The sequence below is a fragment of the Aspergillus aculeatinus genome (assembly GCF_003184765.1).
Source record: "Aspergillus aculeatinus CBS 121060 unplaced genomic scaffold BO66scaffold_1, whole genome shotgun sequence".
Lineage (NCBI taxonomy): Eukaryota > Fungi > Ascomycota > Eurotiomycetes > Eurotiales > Aspergillaceae > Aspergillus > Aspergillus aculeatinus.
Window position 1 is genome coordinate 1,234,212 of NW_020291470.1, and position 23,041 is coordinate 1,257,252.

The 23,041-nt window shown below is 53.5% G+C and overlaps 7 protein-coding genes across 7 annotated transcripts; 4 read left to right on the top strand and 3 right to left on the bottom strand.

Moving 5' to 3' along the window:
- Window positions 1-131: 131 nt before the first annotated feature.
- BO66DRAFT_363445 (putative pre-mRNA splicing factor) lies at window positions 132-2,276 on the bottom strand. The gene is made up of 3 exons (XM_025645117.1): window positions 2,131-2,276; window positions 2,018-2,071; window positions 132-1,943 (listed from the first exon to the last, which is right to left on the bottom strand). Exons 1-3 carry the CDS (start codon window positions 2,219-2,221, stop codon window positions 424-426), a joined length of 1,665 nt encoding a protein of 554 aa, XP_025509356.1. The 5' UTR covers window positions 2,222-2,276; the 3' UTR covers window positions 132-423.
- A 1,071-nt stretch (window positions 2,277-3,347) lies between these two features.
- On the top strand, window positions 3,348-6,422 carry pmt1 (protein mannosyltransferase 1; the record flags this gene model as incomplete). Its single annotated transcript, XM_025643313.1, has 5 exons — window positions 3,348-3,613; window positions 3,684-3,973; window positions 4,024-4,307; window positions 4,365-5,825; window positions 5,895-6,422. 5 exons carry the CDS (start codon window positions 3,348-3,350, stop codon window positions 6,420-6,422), a joined length of 2,829 nt encoding a protein of 942 aa, XP_025509357.1.
- Window positions 6,423-6,521: 99 nt separating this feature from the next.
- Window positions 6,522-7,662, bottom strand: BO66DRAFT_363452 (uncharacterized protein; the record flags this gene model as incomplete). Its single annotated transcript, XM_025645118.1, has 4 exons — window positions 6,522-6,933; window positions 7,033-7,234; window positions 7,416-7,459; window positions 7,522-7,662. 4 exons carry the CDS (start codon window positions 7,660-7,662, stop codon window positions 6,883-6,885), a joined length of 438 nt encoding a protein of 145 aa, XP_025509358.1. The 3' UTR covers window positions 6,522-6,882.
- Window positions 7,663-8,644: 982 nt separating this feature from the next.
- erf2 (palmitoyltransferase ERF2) lies at window positions 8,645-10,582 on the top strand (the record flags this gene model as incomplete). The annotated part of the gene is made up of 3 exons (XM_025650704.1): window positions 8,645-9,612; window positions 9,673-9,781; window positions 9,836-10,582. 3 exons carry the CDS (start codon window positions 8,645-8,647, stop codon window positions 10,580-10,582), a joined length of 1,824 nt encoding a protein of 607 aa, XP_025509359.1.
- A 1,022-nt stretch (window positions 10,583-11,604) lies between these two features.
- On the top strand, window positions 11,605-14,617 carry BO66DRAFT_10529 (putative histone-lysine N-methyltransferase (Ash1)). Its single transcript, XM_025641788.1, has 4 exons — window positions 11,605-12,980; window positions 13,045-13,418; window positions 13,473-13,672; window positions 13,724-14,617. Exons 1-4 carry the CDS (start codon window positions 11,765-11,767, stop codon window positions 14,484-14,486), a joined length of 2,553 nt encoding a protein of 850 aa, XP_025509360.1. The 5' UTR covers window positions 11,605-11,764; the 3' UTR covers window positions 14,487-14,617.
- A 4,396-nt stretch (window positions 14,618-19,013) lies between these two features.
- Window positions 19,014-20,334, bottom strand: BO66DRAFT_387413 (LYR motif-containing protein). Its single transcript, XM_025646297.1, has 6 exons — window positions 20,144-20,334; window positions 19,807-20,021; window positions 19,555-19,719; window positions 19,381-19,443; window positions 19,276-19,325; window positions 19,014-19,222 (listed from the first exon to the last, which is right to left on the bottom strand). The coding sequence occupies exons 2-6, from the start codon at window positions 19,855-19,857 to the stop codon at window positions 19,213-19,215; spliced, it is 339 nt and encodes a 112-aa protein (XP_025509361.1). The 5' UTR covers window positions 19,858-20,021; window positions 20,144-20,334; the 3' UTR covers window positions 19,014-19,212.
- A 130-nt stretch (window positions 20,335-20,464) lies between these two features.
- BO66DRAFT_363465 (uncharacterized protein) lies at window positions 20,465-21,527 on the top strand (the record flags this gene model as incomplete). The annotated part of the gene is made up of 3 exons (XM_025645119.1): window positions 20,465-20,773; window positions 20,839-20,936; window positions 21,023-21,527. The coding sequence occupies exons 1-3, from the start codon at window positions 20,585-20,587 to the stop codon at window positions 21,525-21,527; spliced, it is 792 nt and encodes a 263-aa protein (XP_025509362.1). The 5' UTR covers window positions 20,465-20,584.
- Between the last annotated feature and the right edge of the window lie 1,514 nt (window positions 21,528-23,041).

Here is a 23,041-nt window from a genome sequence, read left to right on the forward strand (position 1 = left end):
ACGAGCTTCTACACATGCACATATTACAATCTATGATGATCTTATTACCTGGAGCAATAAGCATAAAGCATAAAGACCCTGTAACCTACATCGTACACGAGTAATGGCGTGGAATGATTGCATCAAAGGGGGTTTGTTTTGGTCATGAAATTTGCGACAGGATGGGCCTGTCTCGTCTCTCGCATCCGGGAAAAAAAAAGAGAAATACCAGCGAGTCAAGTTATACATACTCCGACACAAAAATATGGGGACTAGAGAAGAGAAAACGATCAAAAAGAATAAACGCCTCCATGAGAAAGATGTGAAATCGGATGGATTTAGCACCGATGGGGGTGGGGATGGGGTTACCCCGCGAGCGTGGCAAATCAATAACAGTTTCAAAATACCCAATTACCACTCCTCCTTTGTTTGGTGGATCAGCAGCTACCGCTGGTAATTACCCTGTCGCTCGTGGATCCGTCGAATCTGCTCTTCGACACTCATATTTTGCGGATTAGGAGGGCCACCCGCGGGACCGACGGGCACGGGTCCCTGCCCGTGGGCACCTTCGAAGGCCATCCTTTTGTTGCGTGAATCCTCCGCTGCTGCTGCCGCAGCAGCCGCGGCGGCGGCGGCACCGTCGGTGGGGAGGACGGAGGAGTCGAAGACGTCGCTGCGCTGGCTGGCGAGCCGCTTGAGGTTGTTGACGACGTCCACGGTCGACAGGTTGGTGGTGGCGCTGCGCGACTCGGCCTTGGCGCGTTGCTCCTTCCAGCGGGGGTCGAGGAGCTCGATGCGCATGTGCTGCTCGAGTTCGGCCACGGGGATCTGCTGGTGGCAATTGGGGCAGAGGGCGGTGGCGCCGCCGGCGTTCTGGCGGCGGGCTTGCGCGCGCGGGACGTAGTCGGAGCGGATGCGCATGGGCTGTTGTTGTTGTTGTTGCTGCTGGGCGGTGGCGTTGGCTTTGAGGGCGGCGGCCTGATCGCGCGCTTCCATGCGCTCGCGGATCCAGCGCTCCTCTTCCTGGTGCGCGGCGGTGAGGGCGGCGGCGGGCGCGGTGGGCATGGGGAGGCCGACGTGGGGCGGGTAGATGGGGCCGGCGGTGTTCTGGACGGGGGTGGGCTCAGGGACGAAAGGTTGGGAGACTTGTTCGGGGAAGTGCGGGTGCGGGTAGGCGTTGTAGTAATTGGAGGCGTCCAGGTCGGTGGGCATGGCTTCTTCGATGCGCAGCGGGTTGAGCGACATCATGGCCTTCTGCTCGAGGGAGGCGGACTGCAGGTCGTGGAGGGAGGTCGGCGGCGGCAAATCGATCTGGTCGTCGGCCGCGGTGAACAGCACCGTCTCGACCACGACGAAATCGTGCCAGTCGATCTCGGCGTAGGCGATCCGCTCCTTCTCCTCGGCCTCCTCCTTCTCCTGCTTCTGCTGCGCTTGGTATTTGACCCACTCGGCGCGCTCCTTGGCGCGGTCGAGCACGTGGTACTTGTTCTGGACGTTGCGCTCCAGCTCGCCGACTCGCTTCTTCTCCGTCGTCGCGGCGTCGATGCCCTCCGCACGGAGCAGGATCGTGTATTGGTCGACGAGGCGCGTGAAGAACGAGTAGAGACTGTGCTGCGGGCGGAGGAAGTCGAATTGGAAGTTGCGGGCCTCGCGCTGGGAGAGGGCGGTCATGAAGGACTTGCCGCGTCGGGCCACGAACAGCGCCGTCAGCTTGACGACTTCGAGGTCCTGCGCGTTGATGATGGGCATCCGGGCGGAGAAGTGGAACTCGGGGGGCTCGGGGGGGCCCTTGGGCTTCTCAGGCTCCGCGGCCGCGCTGGCTTCGCCGGGACGACCTGCGAGCGCAGTCGAGCCTCGCCCTTCCTTGATCTCTATGAGGCGCCATTGGTAGAATGGGCCGTATGCGTCGTCGGGGTTGAGGAAAGAGAACTTGGGGTTGTTTCGCTCTTTCTCGCGAACACGATCTGGAGAAAAGGCGAAATGTGTTAGAGGTCGGAGTCGGAGCTTGGGGCCATGATATCGGTGAGCCAGAACTTACCTTCGAACACAGGACCGTTTCGAGCAACGTATCCGGCGGTCTTCTCGACAATTGCTGTTGAGATTGTCAGTGTGAATACTTGCGGACGGGTTTTGGCCGAAGCTAGGACTAACCTCGAATATCCTTGGGTGGCAATACCACACCCTCCGGGGGCTTGTTCACATCTTCTGGTAACGGAGTACTTCCATTACTAACGGCGGCCATACTTCAAGCCGGTGAGGGGATATCAGTCTGTTGAAGAGACAGAAATCCGAGATGCGAGAGTGGTCTTGCGGGCGTCGGGATGTCCTTTTCGGGCTGGACTTCATCTATAGCGAGTCTCTTCCCGGCCGGCGGTTGCTGCGCACTGACTAAGCGCGGGCGGTGAACTTGATGAGAGGTTCCGCGCGGCTAGCAGAGATGAAGTGTGATTGGCTGGCGGAAAGCCGGGAGTCTAGGCTTAGAGCGGACGAACGGTTCCTGTCCGAGGCCATACCATGATCCTCGTGATGAAATTGCCATGGAATTGATTATGCTTATACAAATTGAGCACTGTACGGAGTATGCAAAATAGATTCAACAAAGAAGTAAGGCCAGTCAGGACAGTGCATTTCATTGTATAGAGAATTGTGCCCCAACTCCTCCGTATCGTGACCATTGCCGCCCCCATTTGGCTGGGAGGCAGTGCATACGTACTGTTTGCATCGGGGCGGAAGGAGGGTCCAGCCGCCGCAGCAGGCCAGCCACCGATCGGAACTGCATGCTTCAATGGATGGATGGATGCTTCTCTCCCTGTCGCTTTCTCTTGCTGACGGGCAGTTTTACTTAGTCTATTCCTAATCCCCTACGAGGCTAACTACTACGCAGCTACGGGATACTTACCACTAAAGTTAACCCGACGATCTGGCCTCAAACCGGTCAACTACGCTTTCATCCCGCCTCCCTAATCGTCCCACACGTGTTGTCTTTGCCCTCTTTCTCCATCCATCTTCTCCTCACCACCACCACCACCCCATTCCTTTACCTTTCTTGCTGCTGCTTCCACCTTCCCCCGCTGTCATGGCCTTTCTTCTTTTTTAATTCTTACACTCGTTCATTGATCTCTTTTCTTTTCCTTTTATTTCTTTGATCTCTCCGATCTCAAATCTATCCCTGCTGCACCAAGCGCCGGGCTTTTTCTATTCCAAGGCTCCCTCCTGGAGTTGGAGCAATTGACTGCACGGCTTTCGTCATTTCGCTGGCCCGCAGCAATATCTGGATGATCTAATCGGGTTATTGTTTGTTTCACCCGACCCTCTGAACCTGTCCCCTCCTCGCTCCTTGAGCCTACCAACTCTCAAGCGCCTTAACAATGGCGTCCCAATCTAAGAACACCTTGGAGGTCAAACCCCCACCAAAGTCGCAATTACGCTCTTCAAGTCGCTCTCCGGGTCCGAAAAGTCGCAAAAATGTGACTGTGCGGGCACCCAGTTACGCCTCGGAAGGTGTTACGGACAACAACATCTTCAAGCTCCCCTCCTCCGACTACAAGACATTGGTCGTAGTGACCATTGTGGCTGCGGTGGTTCGTCTGTTCCGGATCTACCAGCCCTCCAGCGTTGTCTTCGATGAAGTCCAGTATGTCTTGAGATTATCACCGTTGCGCATAGTTTATAGAACAACTCCCGTCTGACGATCTCATGAACAGTTTCGGTGGCTTCGCCTCCAAATATATCAAAGGCCGCTTTTTCATGGATGTCCATCCTCCGCTTGCTAAACTTCTCCTCACACTGGCTGGCTGGCTTGCAGGCTTCGATGGCGAGTTCGACTTTAAGGACATTGGCAAGGACTACCTCGAGCCCGGGGTGCCTTATGTTGCGATGCGGATGCTTCCAGCAATCCTGGGTGTTCTGACAGTCCCGTTGATGTTCTTGACGCTAAAGGCGTCGGGCTGCCGCACTATTTCGGCTATTTTGGGCGCCGGTGTTGTCATCTTCGGTGAGTAATGGCTCAGCGGCGGCTGGATAATGTCTGCTAACTCGGCTCAGAAAACGGTCTAATCACTCAATCGCGTCTGATTCTCTTGGATTCTCCGTTGGTATTCTTCACCGCGCTCACGGCTTTGTCGTTCACATGTTTCACCAATCAACATGAAATGGGGCCATCGCATGCTTTCCGTGGATCCTGGTGGTTTTGGCTGGTCGCGTCTGGTCTTGCCTTGGGTGCTACTCTGAGTGTCAAGTGGGTTGGTTTGTTCACTGTTGCGTGGGTTGGATCGCTCACTGTTCTCCAACTTTGGGTGCTGCTCGGCGACACGGTCAATGTCACACCGGTATGCAATGGAACCCTATGCTCCACCCGTGTGAGAAGCTAATATCTTGTTTTCTAGCGTCTTTGGTTCAAGCATTTCTTTGCCCGCTTTTTCTGTCTTATCATCATCCCGCTGACGTTTTACTGCGGGATGTTCGCAATCCACTTCTTGTGCTTGGTCAACCCTGGAGATGGAGACGGGTTCATGTCCTCGGAATTCCAGGCAACCTTAAATTCGAAATCTATGCAGGACGTTCCTGCAGACGTTGTCTTCGGCTCTCGTGTCTCCCTGCGCCACCTCAACACACAGGGAGGCTACCTGCACTCTCACAACCACATGTACCCTACGGGAAGCAAGCAGCAACAGATCACCCTTTACCCCCACAAGGACGAAAACAACGTCTTCATTCTCGAGAACCAGACACAGCCCTTGGGTCCTTATGGAACGGTGGAAGGTCCTCTGGCTTGGGACAACATTACCGCTGAATACATCGAAGACGGCGCTACTATCAAGCTTAACCACTTTGTCACGCGCCGGCGAGTCCATTCGCACGATGAGCGCCCCCCCGTGACTGATGTTGATTGGCAATTTGAGGTCTCAGCATACGGATATGACGGCTTTCCTGGCGACGCAAACGATCTCTTCCGCGTTGAGATCGTCAAGTCAATGTCCGATGGTGAAGAAGCCAAGAAGCGGCTTCGGACTATTCAAACTAAATTCCGCCTTGTACACGTCATGACTAACTGCGTTTTGTTCTCTCACAAGGTCAAGCTTCCTGAGTGGGGCTTCGATCAGCAGGAGGTTACTTGCGCCAGGGGAGCCACGCTACCAAACAGTGTCTGGTATATTGAATCCAACAACCACCCGATGCTGGCTGAAGATGCGGAGAAGGTTAACTACAAGAACCCTGGATTTTTCGGCAAGTTTTTCGAACTACAGAAGGTGATGTGGGTGACGAATGCCGGTCTCACGGAATCGCACGCCTGGGATTCTCGCCCTCCCTCGTGGCCTACCCTACTCCGCGGTATCAACTTTTGGGGCAAAGACCACCGTCAGGTCTACCTCCTTGGTAATCCGTTCATCTGGTGGTCGTCGACTGTGGCTATCGCAGTCTACTTTCTCTTCAAGGGCGTTTCTGTCCTTCGTTGGCAGCGGAGCTGCGGTGACTATCGCAACGTTAACTTCAAGCGTTTTGACTACGAGATTGGCACCACTGTCCTCGGCTGGGCTTTCCACTACTTCCCTTTCTATCTCATGGCCCGGCAGCTCTTCTTGCACCACTATTTCCCGGCGCTGTACTTTGCGATCATGGCACTCTGTCAGGAATTCGATTTCGTCGCCAATCGCGTTAGATCGCTTGGCTTGCCATCCAAACCTGTGATTGGCAAGATCCTGGCTGGTCTATTCCTTACCCTTAGCATCTTCACCTTCGTCATTTATTCGCCCTTGGTTTACGGTAACCCCTGGACCCAGGAAGCTTGCAGACAAGTGAAGCTCTTGGATACCTGGGACTTCGACTGCAACACCTTCTACACCGATGTAGGTACCCTAACCTAGGGCTGAGAAGCTTTAATACTCCTGGGTGCCATGACTGACATATCGCCTTAGCTTAGCCATTACGTGACTCAGTACGTTGATAGTAACGCGAACATGGCTATTCCGCCTACGGAGACATCTGTTCCACAGGCCCCTCCCGTTGTGGCCCCACCTCAGGATGCGCCTCAACAGCATGCTCAGGAAGTTCTTCAGGAAGAGCCTCAAGAGCCTGCGGTTACGCCTCGGGCCCGTCACAGCACCAAGGCACGAGTAGAATACCGCGATCAGGATGGCAACATCCTGGACGAGGAGCTCGTTGCCTCATTGAGAAAGGAGGGCAAGGTGTCCTTCGAGACCCGACACGAGACCTCGACTCGCTTGGACAAGGGTCATCTCGTTGATATGGTTGACGGTGAGATCGAGTTTGCTCCGCCGCATCCGGATGTTGAGGGCCAGAACCCCGAAACCATCCAAAGACATCAGCCTCAAGATGTCGAGGAAGGTCCAGCTTCAGTAGTTGGGCACGGTAGCTCCGAGGAACTAAAGGGCTCCGTGGACCCTAAGCCGGCCAGTGAGGTGAATGAGGCGACTAAATCTTGAACGAAATAGACTTGGAGCATTTAGTTGGGGGTTGTTTGTATTTTCATCCGATCTTTAGCTCTGCCTATTTACTTTCCTGTACTTTTCTTCAACAGTAATCTTTTCTTTCCTCATTGGACTAACGACATGTGACTTTTTTGTACATGAACACCTGTTTGCGAGATCAATGAAGTACTCTACTACTTATGACATCTTACACTTTAAAGGATCAGGTATTTGTGAAACGAAACAAGAACAGAAACGATAGTCTTCCAAAAAAAGAATCTCGTCAAAAAAAAAGAACTATGCACAAAGCTGTTATCAGTACTCTCTCTCTCCTTTCCCACATAAACTTCCCACTCTAATCTTCACATCTTCACATCTTCACATCTTCACAAGTTTTAGTGTACAGCGGTCAGTTGCCGATGTTGCCTCAACTTCACTTCATATATCAAATCCCTTCCACATGGTGCGGGACCGTTTAGTAGTCCCACTCCTCCTTACCGTACTTGTTGAAGCGCTCGTGAAGGTCCTAGCATTAGAGGATTTAGCAACCTTGTTCTTTCAATGCCCAAAAACCGAGTACATGGGAAGGGGGGGAGGCTCTTAAATAAAAGCAGCGGCTACTTACGGCGGGGAGAGTGACGTTGGGAACGATGACAGTGTTCAAGGCACTGGGAGCGTTGCGCAGGGGCTGGCTCTTGTCACCGTGGGGGTGGTACTGGTACTTGTAGACCTTGCCCTCGGCATCGGTCTGCTCCCAGGGCATGGCACTCTCGCCGATGCGGACGTTGCTCTCGGAGGTGACGGAGGTGGGCTTGCGGCCGAAGTACCTGCATTTTGAGGAACACATTAGCACAGAGTAGCTGGAAAATTGACCAGGGTTGTGGTGGAAGTGCAATTGAGTTTGCGATGTGTGTGAAAGAACGGCCTCGGGGGAGGAGGAGGAGGAGGAGAAGGCCAATTTTGCAACAGCGAATTCGTGTGTCGTCGTGCGGACAGGAGGGGATTTACCATCCGGCAAGCAGGAAAGCACCAGACATGACACCGAGGAGGACCTAAAGGGGTAATGCTGGTTAGGAAATTGGCCCGCGTTTTCAATTGAGAGTGGCTGCCGTACGTAGAGCTCGGGGTCACGCTTGGGAGCCTTGTCGAGGTTGGCCTGCTCCAGCTTGGAGGACTGGAAGCGGCGCTGGGGAGCGCGGAGGAGGGATTGGCGGGCGAAGGCCCGGCGAGAGGCCATGGCAGCGATCGAGGACATTGTGGTGGGTTGTAGTTGAATGTGTATCAGCCCTTGTTTGGGGTAAAAGAGTATGAGGTGTGGGTTTGATTTGGCTGGGGGGGTGGGTTGAGAATCGGTGGGTGTCGGACGATGATGTTGCCGGCGCATCATCAGGTGACATCCCGTTGGCCAGCGGGATTTTGACTCTGGTGCTATGGAAGGGCTGACTCAGCTGCTCAAGCTGAGCTGAGCTGAGCCCGTTGTTACCTTATTTGTCAGGCTACAATAGGGCTGCTCAGGCTGCTCAGGCTGCACGCAGTGACGGAGTGGAGTATCATACGGTCGGTCGGTCGGTCCCGGGCAGGCACTGCAAGCCGACGTCCTCGACTTTTCTTTCCTCAGGCCGCCATTGCCCAGTCGCGACCTTTTGGCTGGCTGTGCCTTAGGTATTCCCCGTGACGCTTATACGCTTCCTTACAGCCCACCACCATCACCCACCCTCAGGTCATGATCGCCCTTGCGATCGTACTATGATGGGCTCCGGTTGCTAAGAAGGCCTCCTCCTCTCCATCCCCTTCTACATCCCCTCCTCCAGGTCCGTTTGTTCGGTGCTACAGTACAACTCTCCTGCCCTGGGTTCATTTACCTTGGACAGGGGTTGGCCCAAGCCCTCTCCTCCCGACCCCCGATATAACTCGAAATTAATTGTCCGCGAAACTAATCGGCCAATGCTCTCTTTAGGTTGCTTACGCTCATTTCCGATTATTCAATCACTTCTACTTTGATCTACGATTTTTTCTGTCACTCCTTCAGACCCTCTTAAGTTCGACTTCGATCCGACCCTGTTCTATACTCATTAACCGAAGAATTGCGATCCCCGGTCCCCGGTATCTAGTTTATCGAATCTACCCATCCTCATTTACCCCTGTCTGGCTGCAACATGGTTGATGCGCGCTATTGATTCACGGAACCCTGATCATTGACCACGCCATACGAACAACCTACTTTTCTCTTTCCAGCAATGTCGGAGACCAGCGATGCGCCGAATGCCCCGCCGGCGCAACATGCGCTGGGTATACCGCGACCCCCTTCCGTGGGCGGAATATCGTCGCGAGTGACCGATATGGCTTCAGACGACGGAGAGAATTCCCAAGCCTTTACTGCTATGTCGTCACAACCGCCACGCTCGCGACCGTCTGAATCCCGACGAGTTCCTCCACCCGCAAGGAGCTCCATCACAACCACGAGTCAGACGACGACCAGGCCTGGAAGTTCTGGCAGTCGACTGAGTCGATCTCACATTCCTTCCTTAACGGCGCAGGGCTTCTTTCGTCCAATGTCATCCCAGCGACTTCAGGCCCATAGAGGTCGACCGATGACGAAAGGAACCACGACGGACACTTCGGAAGAATGGGGCGAGCACGGCAGCCAGAACCGGCAGAGTCTAATCTCGAATAGTACCGCACCTCGAGATTCTCTCCCGCCAATAGATCAAGAGCCTCCTCCTTCGAGAGGCACCGAATTTACAGACCCTATCATCCCCGACCGTACGGCGTCGAATGCTAGCCCGATGGGCAATACGACGGGGAGGAGCATAGGCGAGAGTGCAAAGCTTATCCACGACAGGGAGAGGGCTTACAAGCTCAAGCCACCACATCTCAACCTAGGCGTGGACCACGGCAATCCGAATGCTCCTGATGCCCCTCAAAGATCGCCTCTTTCCTTTCTCTCGCTGCAGAACAGGAACCATGTGCAAGAAGCCCGTAATCGCGCGCACGAGAGGCTGTCTTCTGCCGGGTCGACACCTGCGTCGATTGAGAAGCAACCCCAAACTAGTAAGCGTAGTCGTCTGGGGAAGAACTATGAGTACTTTGTCGGCAACACGATATTCTTTGGCGGCGGGAGGTTGCAGAACTCGAGGGACAAGCCCGTCAATATTGCTACTGGGATATTCGTGGTCGTGCCCTCGGCACTGTTCTTCGCATATTCGTAAGAGATCCCGGCTCTTGAGGATCCTGATACAATCTTGACTGACCGCCATGCGCATAGGGCTCCCTGGCTTTGGCATCATATATCTCCTGCCATCCCGATTTTGTTTGCCTACCTCTTCTATTTATGCTTTTCGTCGTTTATCCATGCTTCGGTGGTTGATCCCGGGGTAAGAGTCTTTCCAGGACAGGCTGCACTTTCGCATGCTGATTTGTTGTTCCAGATAATTCCACGAAACCTTCACCAGTTGCCTCCACCAGATCCTTCAGTTGATCCACTGGCAGTAGGCCCGCCGACTAATGACTGGGTGATGGTCAAACTGGCGACGTCCGACGTCGCAGCCATGGATGTCCCCGTTAAATACTGTGAAACTTGCTGTATCTGGCGGCCGCCGCGCTGCTATCACTGCCGAGTGTGTGATAACTGCGTGGAAACTCTGGATCATCATTGTGTCTGGCTTAATAACTGTGTGGGCCGGCGCAACTATCGCTATTTTTTGACCTTCGTGGCATCCTCCACGCTACTTGCATTATTCCTACTAGGTGCCAGTCTCGCTCACATCCTGGTATACCGCAACCAGGAACATATCAGTTTCGGCTCTGCGATCGACAAATGGAGAGTGCCTTGGGCCATGGTGCTGTATGGCGCAATTGCTGCGCCGTATCCTGCTTCCCTCTGGACGTATCACATCTTCCTGGTTGGTCGGGGCGAGACAACTAGAGAATACTTGAACTCTCACAAGTTTGCCAAGGTCGATCGTCATCGTCCCTTCACGCAAGGCAATGCCATCCGAAATTGGCTGTCCGTGCTCTTGCGACCGCGGCCTCCGACCTACATGCAGTTTAAGAGAACTTACAATGCGGGTGACCAACGCTTGAGCACCGTAAAGCGCAAGTACCTCCCTCGCCATATTGAGCGTCAGCCCGACATCGAGATGCAGCGAGTCCCTTCTTCGCAACCTCATGAATGAGGCGTTTATTTAGGACTCTGCGTTTCGCCTTGGTCCCGTCGGCTCCATGTCTTTTTTTTTTTTTTTTTCATGACCCAACCTACAGTTGCACCCCAGGTAAACTGTTCCGTTTTGAATTTCTTTCCTCCTCGACCTCTTCTTTTTCTTCTTCTCTCTACCTCAAGACTATTTGCAGATGTAATGCCTGTTGCACCTTTTCCACAGCCCTTTGAATCATCCGGCGTCTTTAACTCTCAAGCCTTACATACCCTTTTCCTTCTTCTCTGATATGTCGAGATGCTCGCGCCAGTAGCTTATTTGAAGCATCACTTGGCTATACTTTCTTTGCAAGATATTTTTCCTTGTTGTTTACTCTAGAGGCACGCCACCTTTACTCAAGGTGCATATCTCCGGTTACCCGGCCCAACTTGATATCACGCGATGTTTAGGGTTAAATGTACAATAAGTCGAATACATTTGTGCAGATAGACTACAAACGATTGGTGCTTGTCGAAGAGGCGATGCACAGAAGCGTCGAAAAGAAAAAAAAACCATTGGCAAGAAAAAGAGCGAAAGGTGGGCAAGTAATGCCGCCGCATAAGAGGTAGTCCGGCGGCATGACATGGAAGTATGTATGTAGCAATGTTGGGATAATGGCTATAAGAAATGTATAACCCCGCCTGCACGAGAAAGAGTCTGCAGCACAGAGAGACTATGGATTGGAATTACGCTGAGAGGGTTTGTTTCTTGAGCCATTTGCATTCCGCGGCGCCGTCCTTTCGGGGCTGGTGAGAGATAATAATATAATACGGACAACTCCTCCTCCTCGAACCCTCTCCGCACCTCCTCTTCCTCCTTTCCCTCGCCCTCGCCCTCGCCCATTTTCCTCCCCCATCCAAGCCCTCAGCCATTTCAACCAGGTGGGATTTCTGCGCCGTGGTTCTTTCTTGCGGGATTTATCATGACCCGGGCGATATTTGAGTTCTGATACGGTTCACTCCTGGTGACAAGGCCTCCATCAACCCGAATCAGTCACGCATCTTCCCCGTACACAGCCCACCTCAGGTCAGAACCAGTTTGGATTTGACTGCTTCTGCTTGCGGACTGTCAATCTCTCTCGCAGGCGCTATTTATTGATATCTGTTGAAGTACTCTTGACTTTCGTATACTCACCGCATCCCGATTCTCCCCAAGATTCTCACCATGGAACGCTCAACTGGGTTGTCCGGCGCGTCTCCCGCAACGCCCGCCACTCTTGCGGACCTCCAGAAACACACCCATGACCATGCAGACACTTCAATGACGTTCGAGTACACCGAACAACTTCTCACCCCCGAGAACAGTCGCTCCGAGACCTCAAGCAACAATGAGAACGCGTCCCACGAAGAGAAACCGACTCAACGCCGACGATCAACACGTGTAACACGCGCTTCGCTGCGGGGGGGCCTCCGACCAGACGACCTGGCTGGGGCGGGTAAACACAATGGCTCTTCTCTTGGAGACGAGAACGATCAATCACTTGCCGGTCAAGGCGAACCCTCCGTTGCGGAGAAGCCGAAGCGATCATCCTCTTCCTCCGCCTCCCACCTCCGCCACAGCATAGCGGTAATGGAAACAACCCTCTGGGCCAATGAGCAGTCGAGCCTTGGCAACCACCCCATGACCCCGGAGACGCAGGCTTCCGAGAAATCATCCCAGGAGCCGCCGTCCGAGGACATTACCACGTCTGTGCAGCGACGGAGTCTCCGCAAGCGCGTGGAACGGGTGCTGACCCAGGACGAGAAGGAGCAGGAGAAGGTTACAACCATCCTGGAGGCTGTCAAGGAGAGCAGTCCAAAGCCCACCCGACGCTCATCGCGGTTGAGCCTCTTGGAGAAGGCATCGGACTTGGTGGACCGGGCGACCAGCGTCCTGGGAAAGCGCTCGCGTGATGAGACGGAAAAGTGCAAAGACAGCGGCGAGCGTCGGTCTGGACTACGACCGCGCAATGTTATCGCCCCTAGCAAGGAAGAGCAGCCGGGCTCTGCACCTACCAGTGACCCTTCGTCGAAGAAGAGACGGGTCTCGGAAAGTGACTTGTCTGCTGCGGCCAAGGCTGCTGGAGAGACTACGCAGGAAGCAACGGCACCGGCACCACCCCCCGTGCCGCGCTTCAGACGCAAGCGCTGGCTGGCTCATGGATTGTACACCGGGCAAGAGCGCGAGGATGGACCGCCCAGTCAAAGCCGGAGTAGGAACAGAAGAAAGAGTCAGAACAACAAGAACGAAGCTCCGCCTCAGCGACGGCTGTTACCAATGCCCATGTTTGCGGGAGAAAGACTCCTGCAGCGTGGAAGAGACTTTCAGCTTCCGTTCGATATCTTCTCGCCGCTGCCCCCCGGTCAACCAAAGCCTGACGAGTGGAGAAAGACTAATAAAAGTACGTGCCTTGTCTTGGGTTGTCGCACGAATCTCAATGAATTAGGAGCTAACTTGATGGCTAGACGTCTTTGTGGGAGATGCTGGGAGCATATGGCGCGCAAACAAGCATATCGACTTGTCCAACTGTATGTGTACGGAGGAGACTGGCTGCGACGAAGATTGCCAGAATCGGCACATGCTGTACGAGTGTGATGATGGCAACTGCAGGCTGGGCCCTGACTGTGGCAATCGGAGCTTTGAAGAGCTTAAGCACAGAGCCAAAGTCGGTGGCAAGTACAACGTTGGTGTCGAGGTCATTAAAACAGAGGATCGCGGCTACGGAGTTCGCAGCAACCGCACATTCGAGCCCAACCAAGTCATTGTGGAATACACGGGTGAAATCATCACTCAGACTGAATGCGAGAGGCGAATGCGAACGGTATACAAGAACAATGAGGTATGTCTTTACGTGTTTCAGCCTCCTCGCACTCCATACTAACGAGCGCTCTAGTGCTACTATTTGATGTACTTCGATCAAAACATGATCATTGATGCTACTCGGGGGTCGATTGCTCGCTTCGTGAATCATTCATGTGAACCGAACTGTCGCATGGAGAAGTGGACAGTGGCTGGCAAGCCGCGCATGGCTCTCTTTGCTGGCGATCGGGGCATCATGACTGGGGAGGAGTTGACCTATGACTACAATTTCGAGTGAGTAGACAGTGTTCATCGAGCCAGAGGAGCTTCTAACATGTTTGACAGCCCCTATTCCCAGAAGAACGTCCAACAGTGTCGATGCGGCGCCTCTAATTGCCGTGGGATCCTGGGTCCGCGACCAAGGGAGAAGGACCGGCGCGCAAAAGAGCAAGACGAAAGGCAGAAGCTGGCCGCCTTGAAGAAGCCGGTCATCAAGCGGAAGGCCAGCACGGTGCTCAGCAAATCCCCTTCCGGTGTCACCAAGAACCGAAAGATTCTTACAACCAAGGCAGTCAAGGCAGGTGTAAAGAAGGCGGTCGCACGCGCCCGTGCTTCCGTGTCGAAATCGACTTCTGCTCGTTCCAAGCAGGCCGTCACCAAGTCAACGAGCAAGACGACCAAAGCGACTGTCAAACCGCTCGCCAGCACGAAAGCAGCTACGACGAAACGAACATCGAAACCTGAACCCACGAAAGCCAAGATCAAGCTTCCCACCGTCAAGGCAACCAAGGCGAAGGCTAGAGCCGCGATGCCCACGAAGTCCACGCAGACTAAGACCCAAAAGACGCCGGACGCGAAGTCTGCAAAGACCTCGGCGCCAACAAAGACAACATCCAAGCTTAATCGGCCCTCCGCAGCCACCAAGGCGAAGATTCTCGCAGCAGCGAAGGGCACGAATTCACGAAAACGGCCGACATCAAAGAAGGAAGAGAGCAAGGGTACATCCAAGACCAAATCACCTACCAAAGGGGTGAAGCAGATTCCTAAAAAGCCGCAGAGTGCGACTAAGACTACGAAGACCGCGTCTCCGAGGAAGAGCAAGAAATAGAAGTTGCCCGGGTATCGCAAGCGCAGCTCCCTCGAAATTTTGGATGAACTGCTGTTTGTTCCAAGTTGTGGTGACTGACCCCGTCCTCGTAGATTCGTCTTTTTGATATGTGCTTTTTTCTATTCGTCTTTGGCGTGCTGGGTAACAACATTTGGAAAGGACCTCTACTCCGTGTTATGTTCACGTATTTTCTTTTTCTGCTTGCGATCTCGCAATGGACTCGAGATTCACACCCTTTTTTTTCTGTCTCGTCTACATCCAATGAGACTTATTCCCCTCAGGATCGAATCGAATTTAATTTCTTGCGAAGCGAACTTCTTTCAAAAACTCTCACTGCCCCTTCTTCCCTCCATTCATCCAAGCCTGCATCGATTGCATGGTGAAACAATATACCAACCCTCCTCCCACCCCCTCCCCCACCCCTTCACCCCTTCTGTCCTTTCCACATTTGTTAACACTTCTGAACTCAGTGGCCTCTTCATTTCCGTCCTCTTTCTTCGACTTCAGAACTTGGAATTCTTTCTTCCTCTCTATCTCTTCAAGTTTCCCCAGGTGTTTCAGTCCAACTCCAGATGTATGTTGATTCCGTGTATGATCTCGTCCCTCTAATTTGATCCCGTTAATGCCATCCATCAGTCGGTTAGGCTACGTGAGTCAATTTCTCTATTTGGCAGTTTCTGTTTCCCGTCTAGCCATCCCTGGCCCTGTCCGTCAGCTGAAGGACATTGTTGGACTGCGTAGTAATGTCATGTGACCAGTGCGGAAGCATATTTTCGGAGGTCTGCAATGGCTGGCCTCACCTATCTGGTAACTTGGTATTTCATCGGGATGGTTGGGTTGATCAGATCACTCGCTGGTGCGGTGCATACAGTACTGGGGTGTCTGGTCCTGGTGATCTACATCCCCGTGTGGTGTATATATCACGTGATCTCTATACATTTCAGAACATACTACGGTCGGGGTGTTCGGCACTTCAAGAGGAAGTTGGGTGGTATACTTGGATCGCTCGTAACGATGCGCTACTAGGTGGATAGGGGTACAGAGGGCTTCTCTGGGACATGTTCTAGCTTTTAATTGCGGGCTACCGGTTGATTGTTTGCCTGCCCATGAAGATCAACGGGCATATATACATATCCCACGGGACCGGTGCGTGAGAACGACCACCTCCCGCGGCATTGAACTTCTGCTCCCCGCCCACAAGACAAACAAGAAACGATAATGTATGATATTGAAAGAAGGCGAAAAGAGTTATTTAGATTGAAATATGAACCATATACATAAATAGTTTCCCCCGCATATATCATTCCTGGCCCCCCGGTTTGCGAAAGGTGGCTCGAATGGGAACCGACTGAACGTGTGCACCAAAACACCTTGCTTGCGCCGTTTGTTCGGGATCAGTGAAGCTTGGGGAGTGAAGTTAAGCGGCTGTGGTTGAGTCCTCGGCAGGTTTATCTGTGTTTTCGCTAGTTGGGTCGGGTGCAGATTCCACGGGTTCGGGGTTAGGTAGGGGTTGTTGGGGTTCGGCTGGTGGTGGGTCTTGGGGTGCGGTAGTGGTGTCGGGAGGCTTCGAGTCCTGAGTCTCAGGTTGTTGGGGTTGGTCTGGAGGTTGCTGAGGCTCAGGTGCAGATTCGGACTGTGGTGTTTCTGATGGGAGCTCAGCCGCAGGCACGGGAGGGGTGGATGTTGTAGGTGGTTCAGGGGCTTGGGGTGAAGGTTGCTGCTCTTGAGGCGGTGCTGGCTGCGGTGCTGGCGTAGGCGTTGCCTCCGAAGAAGCAACGGCAGCAGGCTTCTCTGGGCTGGGCTGCTTTTGCTCCTCGGACGTTTCGGTAGATGGTTGAGATTGGACTGGGGGCTCTGAAGGCTGCTCCGTGGAAGTTGGCTGGTCGGGTATTTGCTCGGCTGGCGGTTCAGCTAATGTGCTCGTAGGCGGAGCCGCAGACTCAGCAGCAGAGGCTTCCGTGGCCTGCGGTGCAATTTGGTTACTTATCGAATCCTCAGACTGAGGCTGCTGTTGTTCGATAGCCGGCTTGTCCGCTTGCTCTGCAGCAGCCGGAGCATCAGCCGGGGCAGTCGGGGCGGCAGCCTTGTCTGGGATCTGTCCTGTAGGCTGTCCAGGCGTTTCAGAAGTTGGTTGTTTGTCTGGTTGCTCAGAAGGCGGCTGAGAAGCCTGTTCTGCCGGATCAGGAGCAGCGGACTGCTCCGCGGGCCGCTCCAAAACTGAGTCGGTGACATCTGCAGATGGTTGGTCAACAGTACTTGCCGCTGCGCTAGCGGTCTGAGGCGTATTTTCTGCGATTGGCTCTGTGACAACAGGCTGATCAATTGATCTCATCTCGACCTCATTCGTTGGTTCACTCGGCTGGGCTGTTTCTGATGGTTTGTCCAGGCTTGCTTCCAATGAGGCGAGTAGATCGGACCCCTTAGTTTCAGTACCTTCTTCATTGGATTGAGCGTTGGATTTCTGGGTCACCAGAGGCTCAGGAGCTGATTGTTCAGAGTCCGGTTTGGAAGCAGCTTCCGGAAGGGCTGCGGAATCCTCCATGACCGTGTCCTCATCGTGTTGGGGCTGCTCGGTCGGTGGCCCAGCTGTCTCATCAGCACTTCCCAATGGCTCAACTACTGATGATACCGGAGCAGTCTGTTCCGTACTTGCTGTGATTGGAAGTGCCTCTGGGACGGGTGCCTGAGGTGTGTCTTGAGATGGTGTCTGCGAGGCTGTCTTTGCACTTTCTTGAACTGTCTGTTCCTGTGAAACTGGTACCTGAAGAGGGGACTTTATGCTTTGCTCATGTTGAGGAGTGGCATCCGCCATCTCCACGTCCTCGGGTTGTGCTGAAGTTTCAATCGGCTTTTCGGCCAAGACTGGCGTGGAGATACCGAGAGATACTTCTGAAGGCTCGGAAGGAGCTTGTGGCGTTGCTTTAGGTTGTGAAGGCGTCTCTGAGACAGCAGCAGGAGGTGTTTCGACAGCTGGTGGTTGCGGTTCAGCAACTGCCAGTGCCGGGGTTGGCAGGGGTCCCGGAGCAGCCGAGGGCTCAGTGCTTGTCGGTGGCACCGAAGCCTCTGGTGTCTTTGCATCAAGCATGGACTCATCACCATCGTCACTCTCATCACCATCCTCACCTTCCTCGTCGTCATCGTCCTGGCCAGCTTGGTCAACGGACAATCTCGAGGGATCCGTGCCATCTTCTTTGTCTGCCGCACCATCAGCCCCCCCTACCCCATGCACCTGAGAGGCATCCGCACCGTCGCCAGGAGCGAACATGACCTTCTTTCTTCTTCCCTTTCCGACCCCCTTGGCCTTGCGTTTCGGAGGGGGAGGTCGCCTCTTCGGAGGCGTCATTACATTCACCGAACCGGCTTCTGCGACCACAACGCCTTCTGCGTTGACCACCCCCACACCCTCGATGACAGTTCCTGGAGCCGGGGCCTCCGGAGTGACCGTGACAGTGCTACTCGGAGCAGCGACCTGAGCATCGTCGGCAATCTCTCCCTCAATCTTATGTCCTTCTGGCACCCAAGCCTCATAAATCGAAATGTTTCCTGTAGCCGGGTCGACCTTCTTGAAACGAGTCCGCCTCATCGGACCCGCACTAGACCCATCTGCATTTGCAGACGTACCATACAAAGATGGCATCCCCGGCCGTCTCTTCGCAAGGAATTCCACCTCCACGGCCTCGAGATGCTTTGGGACGGACGTCCACTTGCGGGTCACAAAACTGCGTTCCGTGCTCTGGACCAAAGGTTGCTCCTCCCCATCGGTCGCCTCCTTCTCCTCGTCTTCAAAGTCCTTCGAAGCTTGTCGAATATAGATGCAGCCTGCGCGGGCTGCGCGCAGGAGCGCTCGACTCGCCGGGGCCAACAGGTGGCTGTCTCGGGGCATTGGGTGTTCGGGGATAGTGGGTCGCCCTCCCGGACCTTGAGCGTCATTGGGGTCGGGTGCCTCGCTTTTGGGCTCTTGTGATACGGTCTGAGACTGGCGCGTCCATCGTCGTACGGGGAGTCCTTCAAACACGTCGTGATCGACTTGACCCGTTCGGTTGCGGTTGGCGGCGTCACCGAATTGTCGCCCTGAGCGTGAGGATCTGAACTGCAGAGAGTCAGTTCTAGGTTCATAGAGAATTGTGTATCGTTTCGATCGTTCTGTTCGAGTATTGGGATGCGCGGAGCTGGTGCTAGTATCGGCATTGAAGCTGTCGGCGAGGGAACTTACGGTAGGTGGCATCGTGAGCGTTTGATGCTGCTAGCTCACTCCCAGACCTGGATGAATTGCACACTGTGAGGCCTGTCGCCCATCCGCTGAATGCAAAGAGGATATGCGCCTGGTTGCACGAGACAATTGGCGTGAGCGTGACGGTGAATCCGAGGAGTGTTGGGGAAGTTGATGGTTGGTTGCTTGACTGATGGTCGCGATGCGACCGAAGGCGGCAACAGCAACCCCCGGCCGGATCCACGTGACTGGGGCTGATGGCAGAATCCATTGATTTCCAATCAACCATTATGAACATGGAAGAAGTTGAACTAGTTAAAGAGAGAAGAATGGTATTTTCAGAGAAGTTAGTATCGGTGCTACCTACAACGTACGCGGTGAGTCGGCTTTGATAAAATTACAAGAGCACCTCCAGTCTATCCAATCAATCCTTCATCGGCGGCGCAAGATATCAAGATCAATCCCCAGCAACTCCGTTCCTACGCCGGCAAATCATGAATCGCATATATAGTTCGTTTAGTCCCAGCTATGCCCCGGTCAGTAAGGATTTGAGAAGCATGTCGAGGACGTTCATCTTACCCAGTATCCTTCTGGCGAACAATGCCACCCTCACTACCAGTTTGCTTGCCCTGGTTTCCCAATTAGCTGAGACTTTGATGTGATAATCCTCCTTAGAAAACTCACTGTATTCTGACCCTCGACAACTAGTTTGTCCATTTGGTAGAACTGGCTGATCACAGTTTGACGCTGGAGTGTATGTTAGTTTTAAATCCTCAGTAAAATCGGCGAAGGGCCCTGGAGCAGCGATGCTGGGCCCGAATGTCCCCGGAGCCATGACCCTCTCCTGGTATGACTAACCTTCAGCATCCGCAGGTTCTGGATTCCATCCTGGATCAATTCTTGTATCCGTCTATCTTCCGTCTCCTTCTGATGCTCGTGGAAGGCATCCACTGTGCGCCGGCGGGCGTACTCGCGGAAGTTGTAGTTCGAGAACTGGGAGGACTGACGCAGCAATGAGCGGAACTACACGAGTAATCGTGGGCGATTAGTCTTCAATTTCAAGCTGGTCACAGGATACAATCAGGCTCTCTATGAGCAAGGGAAACATACCAAGGAGCGGACCTGGAAGGCCGTATCGCGCCCAATCGTCGGGACAGACATGATGACAGGCTTTCAATAAGAGTGGAGAGGGGAGTTTTCAGAATAGTATAGTTGAACAAGGGAGGATGAAAGTAAAGAGAATCGCTGAGATGGATGATGCCTGAAAGACCCAAATGCGGCTATCTCCGAGCACGTCTTTTCCGAAATGCTGGACAGAGAAGCGTCTAGACGAAACGGACTCAAGTCAGTATGTGGCGAGTTATTCCGATTCGACCGCGGTCAGTGAGCCAATATCACCCGGAGAGTCTGGAGTAGCGAGGTTTGTAGAGTAGAGGGGTAAAATTACCTGAGCACCAGCGCAAGTCGGAGTGGCGTCGAAGTTGTTCGGAGCAAGCGAACCAAGGACCGGGTCACGTCTTTAGTCCTGAGGAGACTTCACAGGTGTTCGGTTCAGCACACAATGAACTAAACGAGAACCAAGAGGCAAGGCTCAATTATGAAATGGGAAGAGTGAGGCCAAAGGAGGATAAGGCGCGGAGAGAAAAGGCAGGGAACAATAATGGAGAATCTCGGGAAATTCTTTTGGTGTTCGCCGGAGGTTGCGATGACGGAGTTAGTCGCCCGCCCGGCTTCCTCCACGGGGTCTCCGCCGCTTTCAAGCTTTCCCCTCTCGTCCTCCTCCACCAACACAACCAGCGCCTGTCATATTCAAAACAAACTGCTGATCGGCGCTCTGATCTGCTATCTGGCTCACGTCTGATCTTCCAATTCTACTGCTTGTAGCCCAATGGAGCAGATCCCGACCCCTCCGGCTTCCCGCCATGGTTCACCCTCAACGGAGCATGGCTCCAATGAATCGAAGCCTGAACAGCAGCTGGACCATCTGCAGATGCTGGACGATTTGCTGGAGCGGTACCTTCACCTTTTAGATCAGCACCAAAGATTGCAAGCCGACTTGGGTGCCCGGCTGTCCTCGGTATGTTTGCGACTGTGCATGGCTTAACCATACATCGCAGGCGGACAATTGCTAAGATTCATCAGGGGTTCATTTCCCTCGCGCAGGCGAACTTTACTTGTTCACCTGGGCGCAGATACGGAGCAGATTACTACGATGAGCGCATGAAGGCGACAAGGAGAGTGTGAGTCCCAACACACCTCAGTTCCTTCGAGACTGTCCTCCTGTCTACCAGAACACCTAACCAACCAATAAATCGCACCTATGCAGGAACCTACAAGAAGCGGCTTCCCACCCAGCTTCGGGGGCCGACTCGACTCCCAAAGAAGAAACATTGGAGAAGACTTCCTCGACAGGAAGGTTCCAGCATAGCTTCGCAATCGAATCCGTCACTGTCGAGCAGCCCGAGGAGCGATCCGAGACGGACGACGAAAATGAATCCTCTTCAATGGAAGATACTGCAAATGCAGAAGACGATGGGACCCAAGACGCCGAAGAAAGCACAAGCCAAGCCGCTGCCTCAGGAATGGCTGCGGATACTCCTCCAGCAGAAGCGGAGACAGATACGAAGTCGAAGAAAGCGAAGAGGCGTTTTCGGTCGTCGGATCCGATCTACTGGTACGGAATCTTGTTGCCCCTTTCTTTGCGTAGCGCCCAGAAGTCCTTCACCGAAGCTGTCGAGGGTCGGGTCTCGGAATTGGCCAATGTTGTTGTTGAGATGCGCACGGTGGAGCAGCAGATCAAGAAGGTAAGAAGTGCGATAGGCCAAGAATAATAAGTGAAGATGTCTTCGCAGGCACAGCCGCAACACGAACGCCGGAAGATGGAGTCTTTGTATATGAACCAGCGGGCTATGGACATGTTCTTAATGAGCTCTAGAAGACCTCAGCTCCACCTTCAAATTAATTCTTCGGAATTGTAGAGACATTGTCGGATCTCGCCGGTGGTCAGTCCTGTAGATAGACCCGATCTATTTTTGTAAACAGATAATGGGGTCAAATGGACCCAGGATAATGATATGATAGCGTTGTGAACTTGTAAAGGATGCTAGAGCTAGAGCTAGAGCTAGACTATGAACCATCATTGCTAGAGATAGGGGGAAAAGGGGATTGATCACTGGGCAAAAGAGAGAGGGAGAAAGAGAAGAGAAAGACTTGTTTGTGGCCTGAGGTTCTTCATTTTTCGGCCCGCCTGTTTCTGGGACTTCCAGTTCCATCTCCGCCTGCCTGCCTCCCTCCCTCCCTCTTCTCCTGCCAGAGTATCTTCTGCTCCGTACTTCTTCTGTTTACTAACTTACTTCTTCTCTCTTCGTCATCATCATCATCATCATCCATCACATTCATCCTCCACTCGGTTCAGTCCCGCAATAAATGAAAAAAGAGGAGACTGGAACTATTCTTATCCATTCTCCTGCATCTTTCCCGCGTGGCAGGTCCCTCATATGATCTTTGCCAGCCAGAACAATAAACAATACGTACCATCATAACAGCGGCTGTTAAGCGATAAACTCTGTTTTAATCATTTTAATGAGTTCCGTACCTCGCTAACCTCAAACTGGCCTTGTGCCCGAGCAACTATCCTGGCGAGAATGGCCTAACAATCCGACTAGCCCTTGGTTTTATGGTTATGATCATGATTATTATCATGATAATGATAATGGTCATTGCAGTATGATGCTGATCCATGGAATGGAGCCGTCAGCACTACCGCTGGAAGGACAGGACCAAATCATGGCACGAATCACCCCCCCGGTGCACACGTCGCTTGACTCGCTTCATGAATTCCTGGTGGAACTCTCCCCATTCTGCCGACTGAGGAGTGAATGCAATTCGTGATTCTTGCCTCCGACGCCCGTGTTTCCGCTTGTTCGTTCTGCACCATCATTGGACCCTCACCCACGGATGGACTTCATCACTGGTTTCATGTTGAAGTTCCAGGGCCGCAATGCCGCTCTCCAGCGAGTGGCACTTCTGCTCAAGCTGAGACTCTAGTGTCAACCGCCATGCTCTTTGGTCCCTCTGCGAGTCTTGGGTGTGCCCCGCCCGCCCAATGGCCGCCCGCCGTCCCTTGTATTTCCTCCATTATGGGTCTTAGCTCCGGTCCCTCAGCTCCTCCCGTTTACTCAGGATCTCAATTTCTGGCCTGTCTATGGTCCTTGCCGTCTCGCCTATTCGACTTCCCCGGTCAAAATGACCGGAATATGCATAATCTTGCGACTCTTGGTGTCTCCATAATCCAGCAGCGGTTTGCATTGTGTGTGCAAGATTATCTGCAAGCGAGGGGAAGGGG